Raw genomic sequence first — 19318 nt, forward strand, 5'->3', positions numbered from 1 at the left:
ATATATCCTATTACAGGTCACACATTATATATTATGTTTATATATTTACTGCTCACCATTTGGAGAAAGCCAGACACAAGTGGGTGGCAAATGAAGCCCCCCAGTCCCAGCCATGCAACATCCATGGACTCAAGGATGCTGGCAGGACAGAAGACAAAGCTCTGGGGGTCTGATCCCAGAATCACTGAGCTTGGAAAAGCCCTCCCAGACCATTGAGTTCAACTTGTGCCTGATCCCCACCTCGTCACAGAGCACTGAGTGACATATCCAGGAGTGCCTTGTACCCCTCCAGGGATGGGGGTTCCACCACCTCCTGGGCAGCTCCAGTGCCTGACCACCCTTTCCATGAAGAACTTCCTCCTGATGCCCAACCCCAACCCACCCTGGCACAGATCAGAGCTGTCCTTCATTTCACTAATGCGCTTTGAAATCTTCCTGCCCTGCAGATACCATTTAAACAGCTCTCAGCATCCTGATTTTTATTAGTATAATTTATGTGCTGTAAGCATCATCCCCTTCTCCCAAACATGAGCTGCACTCGATGGAGTTCTGCCAAATAATAAATCAATAACTTGTGCAGCTTGTTCTTTCTCCACGGGTCATGTGGCCCACAGCTGGCCAACATTTCTCAGAGGGCAGCCACTCTCCCATCTCCAAGGAAAACAAATTTGAACTGAGCCTCCCAGGACTCAATGCTTGACTTCTGATGGTTGGCTTTTGTCTTCAGAGGCAATAAAGAGGCGTTAACGCCTAAGCAGTGATGAGATACAGAAAAATCCCTCGCTGTAAGGAGAGGAAGAGTGTTCCAAGCAGTAGGAGAGAGACCTTTTTTCATCATTTATTTTGAATTTAAATATTTGAGATTGATGCTTTTTAAAATTAATTCACTCCCACATTAAATTCTAAATGTAATATTTAGGTAAAATATCTAAACTCATTTTAGAGTGTCATGTTCCTGGGGGCTGTTGCTCCTCAGAATCATGAGGTGGATTCAGAGGTGGTTGGAGACCTCCAAGACCATCAAATCACTCCTCCAACCAAACACCACCATGACTTAATCCAGACTACTGGATTTCTCCACCTATTGCACAGGACCAGTAAACTCTACAGACCTCCCTAAATATTCACAGAGTTTTGGATGGCTGAGGAAACATTCCACAGGATGCTTTATCATGATGAAATTCAACTTTTCAGGCTGAGATTTACTGGCTGGGACACCAAGCTCACCTGGGACTCCACCAGAAAATAGACTTCACTGAACACCTGAGCTCCTGCCAATTGATTGTACTCCAAATTCTGTAATTTTTTCAGCCTCTACCTTGGTTATTTATGGATTTTTTTAAACAATAAAAACATGCCCTTGAAACTGAAGTTTGGTGGGTAAGCAAAAGCTGGAAAAAGAAGTAGAAAAGAACTTTAATAGCAAGACCTGTGGGATGGAAAGCTACAGGATGAGTCCTCAACCTTTGCAAAGCATCAGCTGAAACAGGGAAAGGTGGGTGAGGTGCAGAGAACCAGATGAGCCTCGGCAGGGATGGGGGAAGATCAGTGAGGACAAAGATGACAAAGTCTGGAGAATGGGATACATAAAGAAATAAAAACTTGTACTCCTGGCCCTTAAAATGCCAAGGACCTGGAAACTAGGAGGAAACTCATATCATAGTGGTGTGGTACTGGTGACCTCCAAACTAAACCTCCAAACTTCATCTGCAGCAATTATTTAGCACAATGCCCTAAAAAGCCCCAAACTGAAGAGCTGCTGTATTTTTGGGAGATACCAGCCTGAAGATCAGGGATGCCTTGGTGGTTGTTTGCAAACCACTGGAAATAGTGCCATCTTCAGACAGCAGGTTTAAAAAAAGATTCACCAGACACATTGTATTAGATTTCAATGTGGAAAAAAAAGAGAATAAAATTTAAGATAATCCCATGGTTCTCCCAGAGGACAGTGGTGGGTATTTTGGTTTCCATAACATCAACAGCATGTCATGGCAACAATTCCATCATGACTAAATGCAGTTCTGGCAGACAAATTCTATTAGGATTTCAAGAAAAATCCTCAGTGACTATTTAATTTTGCCACTTATTTTTTTGGCAGAGGTGTCTGGGTATCTCAGCAATTTCTCTTCAGCCTCCTGCAAGCTTTGGAGAGCTGAGGATTCAGAGAAGGATCTATCCATTTCAGGTCCCTACCACCAAGACACAAAAGAAACCCTTATAAAGATACAAATACCTCAGATAAATTCACATTTTGAAGTAACAGAACTATTTTGCTCCCTAGAAACACAATATTAACTCCCTGGTCTTCATTTGTAGACTCATGACTATCATTAAAAAACCTTTGGGCTAGTGAGGAACGAAGAACATTCTGAAGACCCAAGATCTGAACATGAGTCCTAAAGTTTTCTTTCCTTCTAATCCACTCCTCCACATGCAGCTGGAATTCCAGGGAAAGTAAATGGTTAAACCATCCAAATCATTCACCCAAGGATCAGTGCTTGTGCAGCTGCACAGATTACTTGTATTTATAGACTCAATCTATGCCAAGATGTCTGAATTTTCCAGCAGCAGAGCTCACAGAGCTCCAGGCAGGATCCAGGAGGATGACGTGCTCAGGCATTAGGAGTTGGAATGGGCCCTTTGCAGTTTGATGGCTCCACAACTGCTCCTCACATCCACACAGCAAACACTGACTCCAGTGACTTCACATGCCTGACAGATTTCCAGGAGAAAGGAAAGCTAATGAGCTCTGAAGCTGCTCCAAGAAGAATTAGGGATTGCTGCACTGAGGACCTCTGTGTATCCCCCAGGCTTGGGGGGGAGCACTGATCCACTAAGAAATCCCAGCCCAATAACAGGAATTCCCTCATGGCTGATGGCATCTTGGAGGAGGCTGCTGAAACCCCACCTCATGGAGGAATCATCTCTCTCCAGCTTTCAGGAACGATCCTCCCTCCTTGAGTCTCTTCTAGGGAGGGTATGGCAACATTTATAAAAAAAACAGCTGGTTTGGCTTTGTGACAGCATCAAAATTTGCATTTTTATGGTGGACAATGGGAAAATAAACCTGTCTCTAGAAATAGACAGGTTATCCCACTATTAGAGCATCTATTGAGTAGGGCACACCTACATACAAAGGCCACTTAAAAAACTGAAATTAAATGGCTTTGAGCAGCTCTGCTCTACCTTATTAACCAAAACCAAAGAGATAAACAGAAACCATCAAACTCATGAACAAATACTCCGTAAGTGACCCACTTGTTTTTTGAACATCCTCATATTCAAGGCAACTTTTTCTTCTGCATTTTCCAAACTCTGAGAACACTGGAGAAGCCCAAAACAAAACCATCAGGGTTTTTGGGAAGGGTTGGGTTAATTCTGTAATGATGATAAGGAGGGTTCCCCTTGGCCTCCCCCAAGAAGGATTTCACCTGGAGAGAGGACATGCAGACTGGCAAGTAAAAAATAAAAGGCATTTTGAAGGCCTCTAACACATTTCCTGTGTTGTACAGCCCAATAATAGTTGTCCATCCATGAAACAACACATGGATGTTGAAAGAAACTTTCAGTTTTCTTGTCCTGCTTGTTGCTGGATAACAAATGGAGAAGCCTCCTCCCATCACTCTAAACCATCCTGTGTGTGTTACCGGCTGGATTGCAGCCTGTGTTTTTGGTGTGTCTCTTAGAGTGCATAAATTTGAGGCTGGAAAGCAACACCCTGTCCTAACATACATAAAGCAAAGCTTAAAGTTCAGCCTTTCCCAATCTGCCAGGGCTATTGAAGATCATAAGCTGAGCTAAGATCTCAAGTCTGACCTTTGAGAACACATGAGAGTAACATTTCCCCTCCCTCCCCAAAAATCAACACTGGAAGGCAAAAAACCACCGCAAGATTGGGAAGGCTTTTTAACTAGATACCGAAAAATAACTTTTATGTGGTATCAAATGGCACAGCAGCATGTCCAGGCAAAGGCAAGGAAGGAATTGCTCATTCCTTGATAAGACCTCTGAGCACGTATCAAGGAGACAACAGAACAGTGGTTAAGGTCTTCATGATGTTTTTGGAAGACAAAATGTTTATTTTAAACCAGCAAATGCCTGGCTGGGTTTTATTTTACAGGTGGAAGTTTGTCATACGGTCAATTAGAAGTTAAATAGGAATAATTCAGAGTACGCTCCTTAACAAAACAGAATGAAAGGGACAATTTCAGAACTTTATCAGGGCCACAAAGTCATGTCAATATTCACTGGCATTAGAGAGTAAATATTTTTGGACTTACCTGTTCCAGTTTAAAGATGTGTTGGTTAAAGTAGTGCTGCAAGCGCTCGTTGGCAAAGTTAATGCAGAATTGTTCAAAACTATTGTTTTCATAGTCTTCAAACCCAAAAATATCAAGCACTCCAATGGATAAAGTCTGCAAGAAAAGTAAGAGTGAGGATTAGAATAAAATCACATTAAGTGGATTATTTGTACACAGTACATAATCAAAAGCACACAGACAGAATTAAATATACTTAATAGTAAGAATTTTACTAGAATGGTTGATATTGTGCCATTTGGCAGACTCCTCCAAATCAAAGAGACAACGTGTAACTTTAGATATCTGGACAAAAGGGCTTGTTCTAAGAGAAAAGCCCTTCAAATGGTGATTTTTTTTTCCTTATTTACAAACAAATGGCCATCTTTGAAGAAACCTGAAGCCTCTTCCAAGTTATTCTATTGGATTTAAAAGTATTGCTCTTCAGAAGGGAAAAATGGGGAAACAAAAGCTTGCATGGTGAAGACAATCCATGGAAACACACCTCCAAGGTGAAAGCAGTGTCCAAGCAAACCCACTCCAGCTGCAAACCTCAAAAAGAAACTCCAATGCATCAGAGCTTCCCATGGAAATAATCTTTAGTTCTTCTGGTGAAAACTGAAATAGTGTCACAAATAAAGCATCCACCTTGTTTGTCAGATGGATCAGACAATGGACTGGTGTTTGGGGGCATTGAGTCACTCCCGCCTCCCTGAAAGGGGGGAATTAACACAAAAATAATAATAATGCTGCTGAAAAAGTGAGCCCAAAGCCCTGACTAACACTCAGCCCTAAGTGCTGGTCCAGCCCTGCCCCTGTGACACCTGGCTGTGTCCACATGGCTCTTCTGTGTTCTGGCACCTTTTTCCACCAGCTCCTGCCAGTTTAGGATGAGGGACACAGAGGGACATCTCTGGGCTCCTTTAGTTCATGGGCAAGAGAGGTGTAAAGAGGGACCATCCCATTTTTTTTGGAACCCACTGGTACTATGAGCCCTACATTCTCTCTAACAAACTTCCATAAGTTCACAATAGGGAAGTTTTACTTTTATTAAATCCATAACCCATAATATAAATTGCAGGATTTGGCCAGTAACAAATCTAAAGAGCCTTTTTTCCCCCATCACTTTGATGATTTTGTTAACCTCAGCCATATCTCACTCCAGGCTTTTCCCCAAATTGAAGAGCCAATGCTTGTTTGGTCTCTAATCTACAATTACCTCTTGAGAAGCCCATCAAGATGTGGGTGCACCAAGGTTTCCTATATTGGTAAAGAGAGCTCAGTGCTGCAGTGAAATCCCTGCTTGCTTTGCATCCTCCTGGCCCCTTCCTCTCCCCACACCAGCCAGGCAAGGAGAGGCAGCTGACCTCTGGCCAGGTGTATGTTGGCCCACAGGTGAGTGCAACCAACCCATCACCTCCTGGCTCAGACTGTGCTTCCTACCCTTGATGGGAGCAGAAATGTGGAACTTTCTCCTTTGTGTAGGTACTGGGTTTCATAAAACTTGAGCCTTCTGCCTGTCAGATGGATTTGGGAAACCCGGAAGAAAAGGGACATGGGATATGTCAGCAAATAAACCTCATCACAGAGGGAGCTGGGGTGAAAAACAAGCTCAAGATACAGTTTCTGCTGCAGCTTCCATGCCTGTACATGACTGTCGTGTTAAACACCTAATCCATAATTAGTGTTATAAATAAAACTCATACTGTGCCCACCCAGAAAGGCTGCTGTCATCAGAAAAGGAGTGAAGAGCCTGAAGGACACATTTGGGGAGAGCTCCACCAACACAGCTTGTTAGAGCACCTTGCTCTGGGATCCAACCAAAGCCACTTCATACAAATACTCCTTTCACCCATTACAATTAATTAAATAATTAATAAGAGAGGTAAAAACATCAGCACTGGTCAAATGAGCCAAGCCTTAAGTAGGGAGGAGAAATATCCCCTCCTTTCCACTTCAACAAACCTGAGAGCTGCCACATGAGCTGGTTTTAGTTCTATGGTATTACCTGCACTTTGGATTTTCTAACACCAATTCCACTGCCAGGAACACAAACCAGACTGTCCACAGGCCTCTCCACACTGCCTTTTGTCCATTTTCAACACGTCACACAATGTGGGAGGAAAATATTCCCTCTGTGCCTGACTGCTGAGCAGGGAACCACCTACGGCTGCAGCAGGCATGGCTGCCGTGGGCAGAGCGGCCGCTGGGCCCTGAGTTGGAGCTTTGTCTGACCTGGACTCTGGCCACTGGGACAAGCACAAACACAACAAACAAAGCATTTAAGCACAAAGATAAGTCTTTAAACCATTTTCCAAGAGCTCATTGACTACTTCATCTTTTGTCCAGGCTTTTCTCCCTATTCCAGGGCCGGTCAGTCTCTACCTCTCTGATGCCATGACAGGGACGAGGGCCCTTGGCCACTTTCCCAGAAGTTTGCATCACTTGACAAAACACCCATGAGAAACAGCTCTTTGACCAGAAGATGGAAATTGGGAACCAGTGGACCAAGGACAGCCTGGCAGAGGGATTCACTCTCACCCTCTGCTTCCTGAGGTCCAGCATCTTCTCCTGCTTGTCCCAATGGATGTGGCAATCCTGCTCACCAGGCAGAAATCTGCCTCATCATTTTTTAAATACATCTCAGGAAGAATTCTTCTTAAACTCTCTGTATGATTATTGGATCATATCTATATTATCCATGGAAAAATTGATGATGGAAACGGGACAAAGTGACTCCTCTCATCTCCTTTGCAAATCCCAACCCCAACCACCTCACTGCTGTTCAAGCTCATCATCACAATATACAAGAGTTGCAAAAAATTCCCCTACTTAAAAGTCTCTATTCCACCATATACAAACAAGACTTGGAAGATAAAATGCTCACACTTCCAGACTATTAATGAATTTACTGACACCACTTTCAAAAGCATCGTGTTGATGCCCTGTGGAAATAGTTAAGCCCCTGCCATGAGTGAAGACTTCAATCTGAACAAAGTCTTAAAGCTCTCACAAACTTAATTGAATATGAAACAACTGAGCACAAAAACCCTCTCCCTTTTTTCAAATCCTGGTTCATTTACTGCATTGAAACTGCTACCAAATATATTTCAATGTGGGTGTGGAAATACACTTATAAAGCAAAACAGAAGAGTCATATACAGCAAAAAATAGCCCTGTCAGTTATAAAAGAAATATTACATTTTAAAGCTGTATTTTTTTTTGCTGACACCTAAAATTAAACACACACAGAATTAACATGATAAAAATGTTATTATAAAAATAATCTGCATTTCACAAAACCACTGCAGGTATCAAACCACGCATCCAGGAGGAGGATGGTTAATTCTGCCATGGCTGTTATACAGAGTAAACCAGCATTTTTCTCACATCCCTGTGTTTGTAACTACCAAACTCCTCCAGAATACAGATTATAAACTGTGTGGTTTTTTGCAGAGTTTCATGCCAGAGAAATCCAGGCAGAGCTCTGCAGTGAAACAGTCATTTGTCCTTTGCTCCCAAAAGAATGGGGCCAATGGATGCCACTTGGGAAAACTTTAAAACCTGAGAAATTTTGAATTTATGGCTGTTTTTCTACTCTCTGTCCCTGACAAAGCAGCACAAATGTACTAGTACAAAGTCAATTCTTGTAGCAAGGTGAAAAAACACCATTTCCCTTTACATATACAGAAATTAATTTTGCTAAGCTGTCTGCAAAAAGTGTGTAATTGGTTTAGAATGAATTTTGCAGCCCAATATTAAAAAAAAATAATCAAGGGAGTTTAAAATTTACAAATCTTTTAAGTCTTCAGCTCCAAATCTGTCGTTTGAATAGGTGCCATGAGGAAATCACACAAAGATAACTTAGAGCTTGACTTGCCAAGTCTAGTCTGTGTGTTAATGCTGTTTCTTTATCAAAACTAACATATAAAATTAAAAAGTGTGACTGCATTAATTAGCATTTCAAAATTCCTGTGATTAAAAGTGCATGTCTGTGAGGATTTTTAAAATTTGGGCGAACCCTGGGTCAGTGAGCACTTGCTGCTTGAGATGATGAAAAATGACCTCATGCTTTTCTTAAAATGTCTCAGCCATGACATTTAAACACAGAGCATGAGCTTTAAGGGCTTTTGGCAAATGATGACCTTGAAGCTCCGTACTCTCCAGTTCCCAAAATGCCAATAAATAGGGATCACTGGAGCTGATTTATGTTGCCCCAAATACACACTGGTGATGTAATTCCACCATGGAGGTACATTTTGGCAATCACAAATAGGTTTGCCTAAAAATTCAGGGGGAAAATCTTGTTTGTTGCCATTTTAAAATTTTTTACATCGTGTCATTTTAGTAATTTCTTTTCATTTATAATATTCCAAAGCCAATACTGCAAAAAATCCCTCCCCAAAACCCCAAAATCCATCACCACTTCATCCAACAGGACCACTCCAACCTACATCACCCCGATATACAAGATGACCTATATGTCAAGTGAAACACAGTGATTTGCTACAAACTTGGAAGTTGGGACCTAAAATTAATGAACTGATGCACAATAAACACACTGCATGTTCAGCAATTCTTCCTCTGCTTCAGGTCAAAAAGCCAAGAATTAACTGGTTGGTTGAATTTAAATGAATTTTCTTCATGGCCATGAATTCATGTGTTCAACCATCAATTTTTCTTCATGGCCATTAATTTTAATTTTCTTCACAGCCATGAGTTCACCATCATCCCCATGAATGCAGCACATCATCCAAGCATGGCAGCAGAGTGATTTGGGAAGAAATTAAGACAAGAACCAAATGGGGAAAGATTAAAAGCACCCTCAGAAATGCCTTTTGATCCACCATGATCTCTACTCTATATTTTTAAGAGGTGAGATGGACTTCTAGCAATTCCTACCCTGATTTATGGAAGGAGAATTCAATAAGAGGCTCTGGGAGGTTTAGTAATCTTGTTCTCAAGAGAAAGAAAAGTCTCTGGCCTCATTAATAAAGGTCAAATTTCAGACAGCTTGTAGGCAATAATGAGTCCATAAAAGGAACTGAAAGGAGTTGAGAGAAGATGAAGGAAAAGGGAGTCAGAGCAAATCCGACCCATGGCAGCTCTGCCATTACCATAAACCAGGAGGTATCAAATAGCACATTCACAACTCGGGTCAGAAATAATATGCTAGAAATCCTGTCACCAAGCATGATAAGCCAAATCCCACTGTGTTTTCCCAAAATATTTCACTGCACATTTAACTAAATTTGGATATCAAAGGTCTGATTTACATCTTCCAAATATTTGCTGGACAATATGGAAGAACAACGACCGAGTGTTTATTTTTCTTTGCCCAGCTTCATCTTTTGATCTTCTCCTTACTGCTGATATCAAATAAACACATATTGGGATCTGAAAATGATCTTGGTTCCCATTGTCCCACTAAAATCAAATCTACACTGATGAAGAGAGAAACTTCTGTATTAATTTTTCTCCTCAACTTCTCCCACACACACTCTAAATTGAGATGGTTTGGAGTCTTGTTTTACCTCTGCATAATGTGATTATTATAAAAGAAAGCTCTGTGCCCCAAATCCATCATCTGACACTTTCTGAACCTTCCAAATCTGCAGGATTCTTTCAGAATGCATCTTAAAAGTCAGAGGAGTATCAGTGTCAAGCATGGACTGGGATTAATCTGGGACTTTTACTGCAGGGTGAGTCACATATTATTCATCCATTGCACACTCAGGAGTTTCTGAGGAGCAAGGCTCTATTTTGCTCTCATAAATCAGAGATTTGATGTGTTTAAGAGACTTTTTTGGCTGGCAGCAAGGAGATGCCACCCATGTGCCAAGGTCTTGCCTTGCAACAAGGAGGGTTTGGAGATGCCACTGCTCTCAGTCCACCTCCCAGTCACCCAACTGGTGTTGCCCAACCTCAAAACAACACATGGGAAGCTAAGGAGAACCTGCATTCTCATCTGAGGTTTCTCCAAGAATGAGCCGAAAAGGAATTCAGGAGGATTGGGAAGTGGGAGGAAAAACCAGATCAGTTGTTGGCTCCGTTTCTCCATGGTTGTGATTCTTGGTTGGTGCCTCCATGGCAGCTGCAGGGCCCAGGATGCCCTCAGACCCTTGTTGGCAGCAATGCTTTTTATTCCTCAAGGGCAAAGGAGCAGCTATTCCCAGCCCTGCCCAGTCCAGGGGGACATTTCTCCTTTCTCTGTGCTGGAACTACCCAAGCTGGGGGCTAAAAATAGGGCTGAGGAGGTGACGGGGTAGAACCACTCAAGGGAAAATTGGCTGTCAATGTTTAACAAAGCTGCTCTGAAATGCACATAAATCTCTTCTTCACCATCTCCACCCCTAAAATGGGGAGGATTTGTGCATTTTCATGATTTCTGGGGGATTTGTGGGAATCAATCCAATTAATAGAGGACTCTGAAGATAAACTGAACTATGCTTGTGCCTAGAGCAGCAGATATTTCCTGGTATTCTGTGCACTGCTTTTCTGCTTCAGGAACTCTGGCCCACGTACAGCCCAGGATTGCCTCCCTGGGTCTGGGTAGGAGCACATTCTGCAGCTCCAGGTCCTGGGCATTTGCCAGCATGGGTGGATCTGCTCTGGCACAGGGGCAACACCACTCCCAGCTCCTGCTGCCTGACCTGGATATTACCATTACGATTTGGGGGGGAAAAAAAGGGTCAGAAACCTGTGAATTGTGAATTCATGAGATGACACACAGAGGTGGGCAAGGGGGAAGATGGTCACACTCCATGGGAGTCTTGGCTGGAGAAAGCAGAGAGTTAATGTGCAGCAGCAATGTTGGAGAAAAGCAGGAATTTGGGCTGTTCTGGCTCTTACCTGCTGAGATTTGAGGTTGGGATCAAAAGTTTAATTGCCCATAAACAGCTACTGTGGTGCCTCACTTTCACAGCCATGCTGACTAAGCATACAAGAGTGTCCTAGACTGATTTGTATTTAAATATTACAGAACAGATAATAATTTTAAAGAATCATTGGGTCATAAATAAAAAATAATTAGCATTTGAGATGCATTTCCTTGTCAAAACAAATCCAGTTTTCTGCTTCACCAAATATGTAAACAGTGTGGTTTGTTTTTTCCTGACAGCCTAGACAAAACTTTTGATTACTTGGAAAAAAAATCAGGAAAGAACACAACATTTCTGGTAAAATATTAAACAGAGGGAGAGGCAGCATGTGCAGTCAGAAGGCTCGCTGCATGTTATCACTGTAACAACCCTTCTTTGTCAGGAAAACACATTAACCAGATTTCATAGGCATGTTTTTATTTCCAGTCCACAATTACGCTCCACAACCCTTTTTTGGAATTAAATAAAGGAGTGATTACACCGAGAGTCTCTGCAACTTCAGTCCTATGGCACAATCCAAATGTCAGTGCTCAGCAAAAATCCTCCTTTTGGCAGCTGAGACTTTAGTTTGTATGCACGACCCCCCAAAAAGCCCCACATGCTGCTGGACCATGTCCCAGATTCCCAAGGCAAGGGTAGCTGGAGAGCTGGCAGTGCCTGTGTGCAGGGACACAGATTTTGGGGTCGGTATTCCCCAGCCTGAGGATTGTGGATGAGTACATGAGAGGGTTAGGGAGGATGTGCTGGGTCACAGCATGCAGGCCCTGCTATTGCAGGAAACTTCATGTCACTCCTTCCATCAATTCTTTGGGAAGATGGTACAGCATCCCACCAGCTTCATGGCTTCTTTTCTTTAAATTCATTTTTCTACTGTACTACCTCAGTACCTACAGACACCCACCTCGTTCATAATCTCATCAGGGAGCAACTTCACCAAAATGCAGCAGCAAGAATTCCCTTTTTTCCCCTCTGAATTATACATGGCCCTTTAGTTTTACACATAAGGAGGAAAATATTTGCCATTGTTCCTGGAATGGGTGGGAGAACTGGCTTTTGTGGCTACAACAAAATCTCTTCCCTGGTTGCTTTGAGCTGACCTGAGTGCTTCAGGTGCTTCATCCTTCTCAGCTCAGCAAGCACCACTTAGAATAATGATGCACTCAGCTATGATCCGAGGAAAAATTAACTTCATGTTAAGCAACACGCCTGGGTAATGTTTTATCACTCAGTTATCTATTTTAAAACCCAAGAGAGGAGCCATGAGAGCTGCTGAGGTGTTACCTTGGTGCTTTCCTCCATGTCCTTGGAGTTGAGGAGGGCGTGGTTGATCCTGAACACGATCCAGTCAAACAGGGCACTGTACAGCGACTTGGCCATGGAATTCCGCACGGTCACGGCCTGGAACAGAAAAGAAAAAAGGTGATTGGAAATGATTCCTGCTCTGCACTAAAATGGCTTTTGCTTCTCAAGCTCCCACTTCCAATGTTCATATTTCTCCCTTGCCAAAGCTTCTGTCTGCTATTTTAATTTAGGCCATGTATGTCAATGGTCATAACAGCACAGGGAATTGGGTGTAATCCCAGGGCTGTGGATGTGCCCCTGACCTTGGCTTGGTTTCTTTCATGCATTCGAGTGGATGATACACAAGATCCCACCCCAAATCCCATCATTGGTGGCAAAAGGAAAGGAAATAAATACACACATTAAATATAATAAATTCACCAAGATCCTTGAAAAGTTTCCTGGGGGAGAAGGAAAGAGAAGGGTGGATTTTGCACAGGAGTGACAGCAAGAGATGTGAAAGCACAGGCCAGGACAGGCAGTGCTTGGCACCAGCAGAAGGGCTACAAAAAGGGAGGTTAAAACCCCCTCTGGTAAATCTGAGGGTTCCTGAAAACTTGAAGTTTTCCAGGTACCACCAGTGGGAGCTACAAATCATGGCAGGCAGGTTCAGCACTCCTCCAGCAGCTCTCCCAGAGAGAGGAATAACAGAGCTGAGAAAGGGTCATCCCCACCATGGCCAGGATCAAAGAGATTCTGCTTGATGGGATGAAAGCTGAGATCAAAGGAAGATCCCTGGGCTTTTGGATAGGCACCTACATAGAGACCCAGAAAGCAGGAATTTCTATTTAAAGGTTATCTTTGTTCTTGCTGCTTGAGATTCTTCCTTGGTTTCAATTATCACCACGAGTAGAGCTTTGGTACATATTAATCACCCAAAAACTTATGGCACCAGCCATGACTGCTACACTCTGGTTCATTTTAGCCACTGCAGAAGAATAAAAAAGGAACTAGAAGATTCCCATGTAATTATTTCAATTAAACCCTGAACTGTAACAAATCAGTGGCTTGTCACACATTGCCTTGAAATCCTTCTCACCAACGCTCCCTTCGAGGAACATCATCTGAGTGGCCTCGTGTCACTGACCCCAAGGGAAGGATTAAAGCTCATGTAGCATCATTTATCTTCAATCAGCTCCCTCCCACCTCTTTTTTCCTAGATTTTCAGAGATAGCAGCATTTAGTGTGACCACGAGCCGTTCTGCCAATGTTTTGCTATTAAGCACATGGTCTCACTTCCTCTCTGTTCAGCTGGAATAGGAGAAAGGATTAACACAGTCCACGCCAGGAGAGATTTGGGTTGGATATTAGGAAAAATTTATTCATGGAAAGGGCTGTCAGGCATTGGAACAGCTGCCCATGGCAGGGGTGGAGTCCCCATTCCTGGAGGGATTTAACAGAGGTGTGGATGTGGGGGACATGGGTTAGTGGTGGCCTTAGCACTGCTGGGGGATGGTTGGGAAGGATGAGCTCAGAGGGCTTTTCCCACCTGAACAATTCCATGGTTCTGTGGTTGAGGATGCTCACAGCCTCTGCAGGCTGCTAACCATAAAGTGGTGGCAATAAAAAGTGACATCACAAGGTAACTACAAAATATGGCCATAATTAGCAAGGAATTCCTCACCCAAAAAACAACTGAAAACAAGCATGTGATGCAAATAGGTGAGCAACAGGACTGAGAGAATTTTGGTGCAGCTCAGACCAATACAGCAATTTTAAAGAGTGAGCACTTGAAATGCTGGAGTTCTCCAACAAGGGCTGGAAAGCAGCCTGCATTTCAAACACAAAGAGCTCCAGTTCTCACTAACTGCTTTTTCTTCTCTTTACTGATGAAAAAGGTTTGGGGTGGGTTTTTTGGCTGTTTTTATTAAAAACAACATGGGTTGTTTGGGTGGGGGAGGTTGCTATCTATTTTTTTATTTTAATTTACTCAAATGTGAGAGAATATCTCAGCAATTAATAGAAAATTCAAGGCTCCATCTGCACTTTTTTCATTGAGCTGGAAGACAATCAGTGCCACAGAAAAATCAGTCTCTGGGGAAAGACCTAAGGCCAAGATCCAGGAATGCCTCTCACTGCCCTAATGCTTTGTCCTCGCATAAACCAGCCCAATTAATTGCTGTAACGTGCAATTAAAAACAAACTCCATCTCTATTTAAAGCCAAAAAGAACACAGTTGTTTCTCCTACAGCATCATATATGGGTTTATGTCACAATACTTTTCATTACCTTTTATTAGAGGCTACAGGGATGTGCAGGACTTCACCCCTGAATGTCCCTGCTGGTTTTTTTTCCAAAATAAACTAGGATATCATTAAGCCTGCACCACTGCAGTGCTGAGGAATGCTGGGAGTGTGGCTGCCACGAGTCTCCTGAATGGTCAGACTGGGAAGTTTCCCTGGCACCAGCACTGCCCATTTTCCTCCAGGATGAGCTCTTATTCCCAAACTGGTCTCAGCTACATGGAAAGCTGGGAAGCCATGGAAAGGTGATTTCCTTGCTATGTTTGGGTCCCACAACCAGTGGCCCAGATCCCAAAGTGTTGCCATCACATTTTCTGAAAAATCTCTTTGCCCAGGATTTTTCTCCTGGGAAGCCTCAGAGAAAAATGAAAACAATAATTATCTGATTTGCTTCTCCTGTGTTTTGCTGCTTTGGAATGTTTGGGCATTGTTTACCAACAGGTGAATGTTTGATTGGTTTCATGTGAATTGTTTTTTATTTAATCACCAATCATGGCTAGGCTGTGCCAGGACTCTGGAAGCAGTTACAAATTTTCATTATTATCTTTTAACCTTCTGTCTGTATCCTTTCTGTATTCTTTAGTATAATTTAGTTTAGTATTCTTTAATATATTCTAGTATCATAAAATAATAAATTAGCCTTCTAAGAACATGGAGTCAGAGTCATCATTTCCTTCCTGCACAAATACAAATACACCAAAGTGTTCCCACAAATACAACACCAAAGTGTTCAACAGCCACTTTTAGAAGCAATGGTTTAATCCTAAGAGCTGGTAGGAAATTCCTGGCAAAGCAACATATTGAGAATACAGAGTGGATGGAGCACATTGCCTTCATCCATTTAAAAAATACCTGCACTGAAATGAACCTATTTTAAATGACTCAGGGTTTAGGGGAGGCTTTTTTTATTTGAATTTTTAATTTCATTTCAGTAAAATATTTACTTTATCAAGAGATCTTCACTGATGTCACATTCTAAATATAGCCCCTCACTATCCTAAACAGATTCCAAAACTACCCAATCTCGAGACCATCAGGGAATATTATTTCTTTTCAAACTCAGGAGCTGCAGCAGAGCATTTAAAATAAGATTTTATGCTTTATTTAATGACAAATAATTTATTTCTGTATTATCCTACATATCTTAAATTAATTCTAGTCTCTGAACTATATCCTATACATCACATACAGTTTGTCTTCAGGTCAACACCTACAGCTTCTGGTCTCTTCCACAAGTCCCCTTATGCGACATTTAGGCAGATCTGGAACATGGTGATGCTCATCAAACCATTTTTATTTCCCTCACAAAGCAAAATAAAAATAGCTGCTGCAATGCCAAAATAAATCTCTGGGGATCAAAGGGAGCAGGGTATGTTGCACCCACACAAAAATATTGCTGATTCCAAACTGAGACAGATCAAACGTGCTTTGACTCAGAAGATCAGGAAATAAGCTACAGACAAGGTTTTAATCAATATTTTCCTGCTTATCAAGCTAGAAAGGATCTATATATTATTTATTATATGCCAGAAACTCCACTTGTTGGGTTGGCCAATTGCTTTTGTTAAGATCCTGAAAAAATATATTTGAGTTCTTTGTGAGATTTCATAGCCAAATTAACTGTACTAAAAATTGTTATGATCAGCATCAGATTCAGGCCACCTTAAAAATAGATAAACTTCTGGAAACATCTTCTGTTAAAAGGAACAAGGGGATGACAGGCTTAAGAATTAAAATCTGCTTTTGAAGTGCTTTGGAACAAGGACTTACAGTTCCAGCAGCAGCAGCCTGTGTTTTAGAGGCTGGAAAAGATGTAATCTCAGGAACCCAAATTTGCTCAAATTAAAAGCCTCTGTAAAACACATTTGTACACACACAGGAGATTCTTAAGAACTGAGATTACAAAGTCACTAAATATATTTAAGCAAATCTGCTGCCATCCCACAGCACCCCCTGCTCCAGGCAGGATTCCTCACTCCTGCCCTTCTGCACTCAGCTGAGGGCTGAAATTTCAAGCTGGAATTATTCAAAATATTTGTTGGCACCCAGAAAATCCAGGGAAAGCAGGTGAATTAAAATCCCCACCAAACTTATACATTGAAAACTACAAAAAAGACATTGTGGGGCTGGAGCCAGAAATGGAAACAGAGCTGGGGAAGGGTCTGGAGCAGCAGGAGCAGCTGAGGGGGCTCAGCCTGGAGAAAAGGAGGCTCAGGAGGGACCTTCTGGCTCTGATCCCAGGGAATGAGGGACAGGACAAGAAGGAATGGCCTCAATCTGTGTCAGGGGAGGCTCAGGTTGGTGGAAAGGTTGGTCAGGCACTGGCACAGGATGCTCAGGGAAATGGTGAAGACTCCATCCCTGCAGGGATTGAAAAGCTGTGTGGATTACAGCACTTGGGGACATGGGTCAGTGGTGGCCTTGACAGAGCAGGGTATTCCAAGATGCTCAACTAACCTTTTACAGACATTTTCACATGATTTTGTTGTAAATTCCCCCCATGATCCTTATTAGATTCAGTGTTTTTACTGCTGACTGACCTAACAAACGAGCAAGAGCGGCAACAGCTCAATCTGAACAACAAAACCTCAAATATTTTACATTTTTCAGACTAAGGCGAATAAACAAAGCCCAGAGAACAGAGGGTGGGTGGAAACAAGTGCTGAAGGACTTTGACAGGCAAAGAGCAAAAATTGCAGCAATATCTCAGTGCCTGCATGTGCCAGGGAGCAGAAAGCGAAGAGATCCCACTGAGTTGGACTTGATGATCCTTGTGGGCCTCCTTCAACTCAGGATCTTCTCTGAGGACAAAGCCATCAAGATGCTGCTGGAAGCTCTGTGGGTTTATCCACACCCTTCATAGCCAAGAGGAACATTTTCTGGAGTGTGGGCCCCAGATCCAGAGTGGGACTGAAATACAAGAGACAGACCCTCTTCTCAATGACTCCATCAAACCAACCCAACCATGGAGAGTGTCTGGAACAGAAAGTGACCTCTGGTGTTCAGCTTTAAGCATTTTTGACCCAAACAAATCCATGGATGAAGGGCTTTTGTAACCAATAAATACTTCCTCTAACATTGTGTTTCAAAGAGCCAGACTAAAATGAAAAACTGTTTCTGTTCAGGGCATTGCCTGACACAAAATCAAAAAATTAGAAGACCAAAACAAAGCAAAGCTCATCACTTTTTCATCACTTAGGAAGAGCAGGGTATTGGTGCACTAAACCATTCTGAGTAAGAATCATTCCAAAGTGGTATTTATGAGATAGCTACAGGTCTCTAAAGACCTCAAGCATCTCAGCTCATTGAGAGGTTTGTCCATCTTCCCTCATAATTGATGTGGAGGACAGCATGGACTGATCCAGGACAGAGGAGAAAGGTGGTGGAAGGATACTTGGGTTTGGGCAGCTTTTATGAGCATCAAAACACAACTTAATGTTATATTTGCACAGCCATGTAGATATCTGAGTTTGCCTAGGAGGGTTTCTGAGCCTCACTCCATCACTGAAACTCCCAGAGTGCAGCCAGCACCACATGCTGCTCTCAATAAATGCAAGATAAAAAAATCCCAAACCCATTTTTCATAGAAAAGATGCCCTTTTTGCACACACACATTGGACAGCACTATCTGTTTTGGGCCACTGCTATGAAAAATGCACCTCAGGAAGGTCACAGTGCTCAGACTCCAGTCCTTGAGCACAGCCTCAGTTAATGAGAAGTGGATTTAAACACAACTGGAAAGTGAGTGCGAGCACCAAAACCACTTAAAGCCCTAATGAGGATTAAACACCCATGGAGTTTATTAACTGTGACAACACTTATCCCATCTCTCAGCATTATGCAAATCTAGGCAGCATCCATAAAGGTGTGCTGACAGACTCAGCTGGTCAACACAACATTATTGCACCTTCAACAATCCTGATCAACGTAACATTGTTAAATCCCAGTTTTTCACTGGGGATATCACAGACATGGGGGCAAGGTCAGTGCACCCCCTCCAGACTTTCTACAAGCTAGGAGATCTTGAAAAGTTGGTATTTAAATGCCATTTTTCAAGCACAGGTCTGGAAAATTCCTTAGATCTAGAAGAAAAGATTTATTAGAAGGCAGCCTGACTCGTTAGCCTCAAAGGCAACTTAGTGCTTTGCTGTACAGATCACAAGATTCACTCCATAGTTGGTCATGGTCCTTTTCACCTCCAGTTTTCCAGCATTTTCCCAGCAGACTGTGTGTGTGCATCCCATTATGGACAACATTGACATTATTTGTTCACACTGGATAAACAATTGCCAGCACCAGCATTCCCTACCAGTGCAGAACCCATCCCATAAAAATATGGCTTTACAAGCAACACTCCTTTTAATTTTCCCAAAAACTTCAAATAGCTCCAAAATTTAATTTGTTAAAATAGGAATGATGTTGATAGAGCCACAGGAGCTACCTATATGGATTAATTCTCTCCTGGTGACCCCCCAGCTCTTCCGGAACATGTGCAGCTGTTTCCTGCCCTCCAGGAGGAAAACAAGCAGCACATTCCCCTTTCAGCCTCTTATCA

At 42.4% G+C, this 19318-nt stretch overlaps 1 protein-coding gene across 12 annotated transcripts in view; it reads right to left on the bottom strand.

Annotated features, from left to right (window-relative positions):
- Nucleotides 1–19318, bottom strand: part of MYO9A (myosin IXA) — a 174744-nt gene that overhangs the window by 56607 nt on the left and 98819 nt on the right. For all 12 annotated transcript variants that reach the window (XM_063169350.1, XM_063169351.1, XM_063169353.1 and 9 more), the window contains 2 exons: nucleotides 12461–12577; nucleotides 4281–4415 (listed from right to left, as the gene is read on the bottom strand). In XM_063169350.1, the coding sequence (XP_063025420.1) occupies nucleotides 4281–4415; nucleotides 12461–12577 (252 nt within the window). The remainder of the gene's footprint in view (nucleotides 1–4280; nucleotides 4416–12460; nucleotides 12578–19318) is intronic.

The sequence above is a fragment of the Melospiza melodia genome, chromosome 15, assembly GCF_035770615.1.
Source record: "Melospiza melodia melodia isolate bMelMel2 chromosome 15, bMelMel2.pri, whole genome shotgun sequence".
Classification (NCBI taxonomy): domain Eukaryota; kingdom Metazoa; phylum Chordata; class Aves; order Passeriformes; family Passerellidae; genus Melospiza; species Melospiza melodia.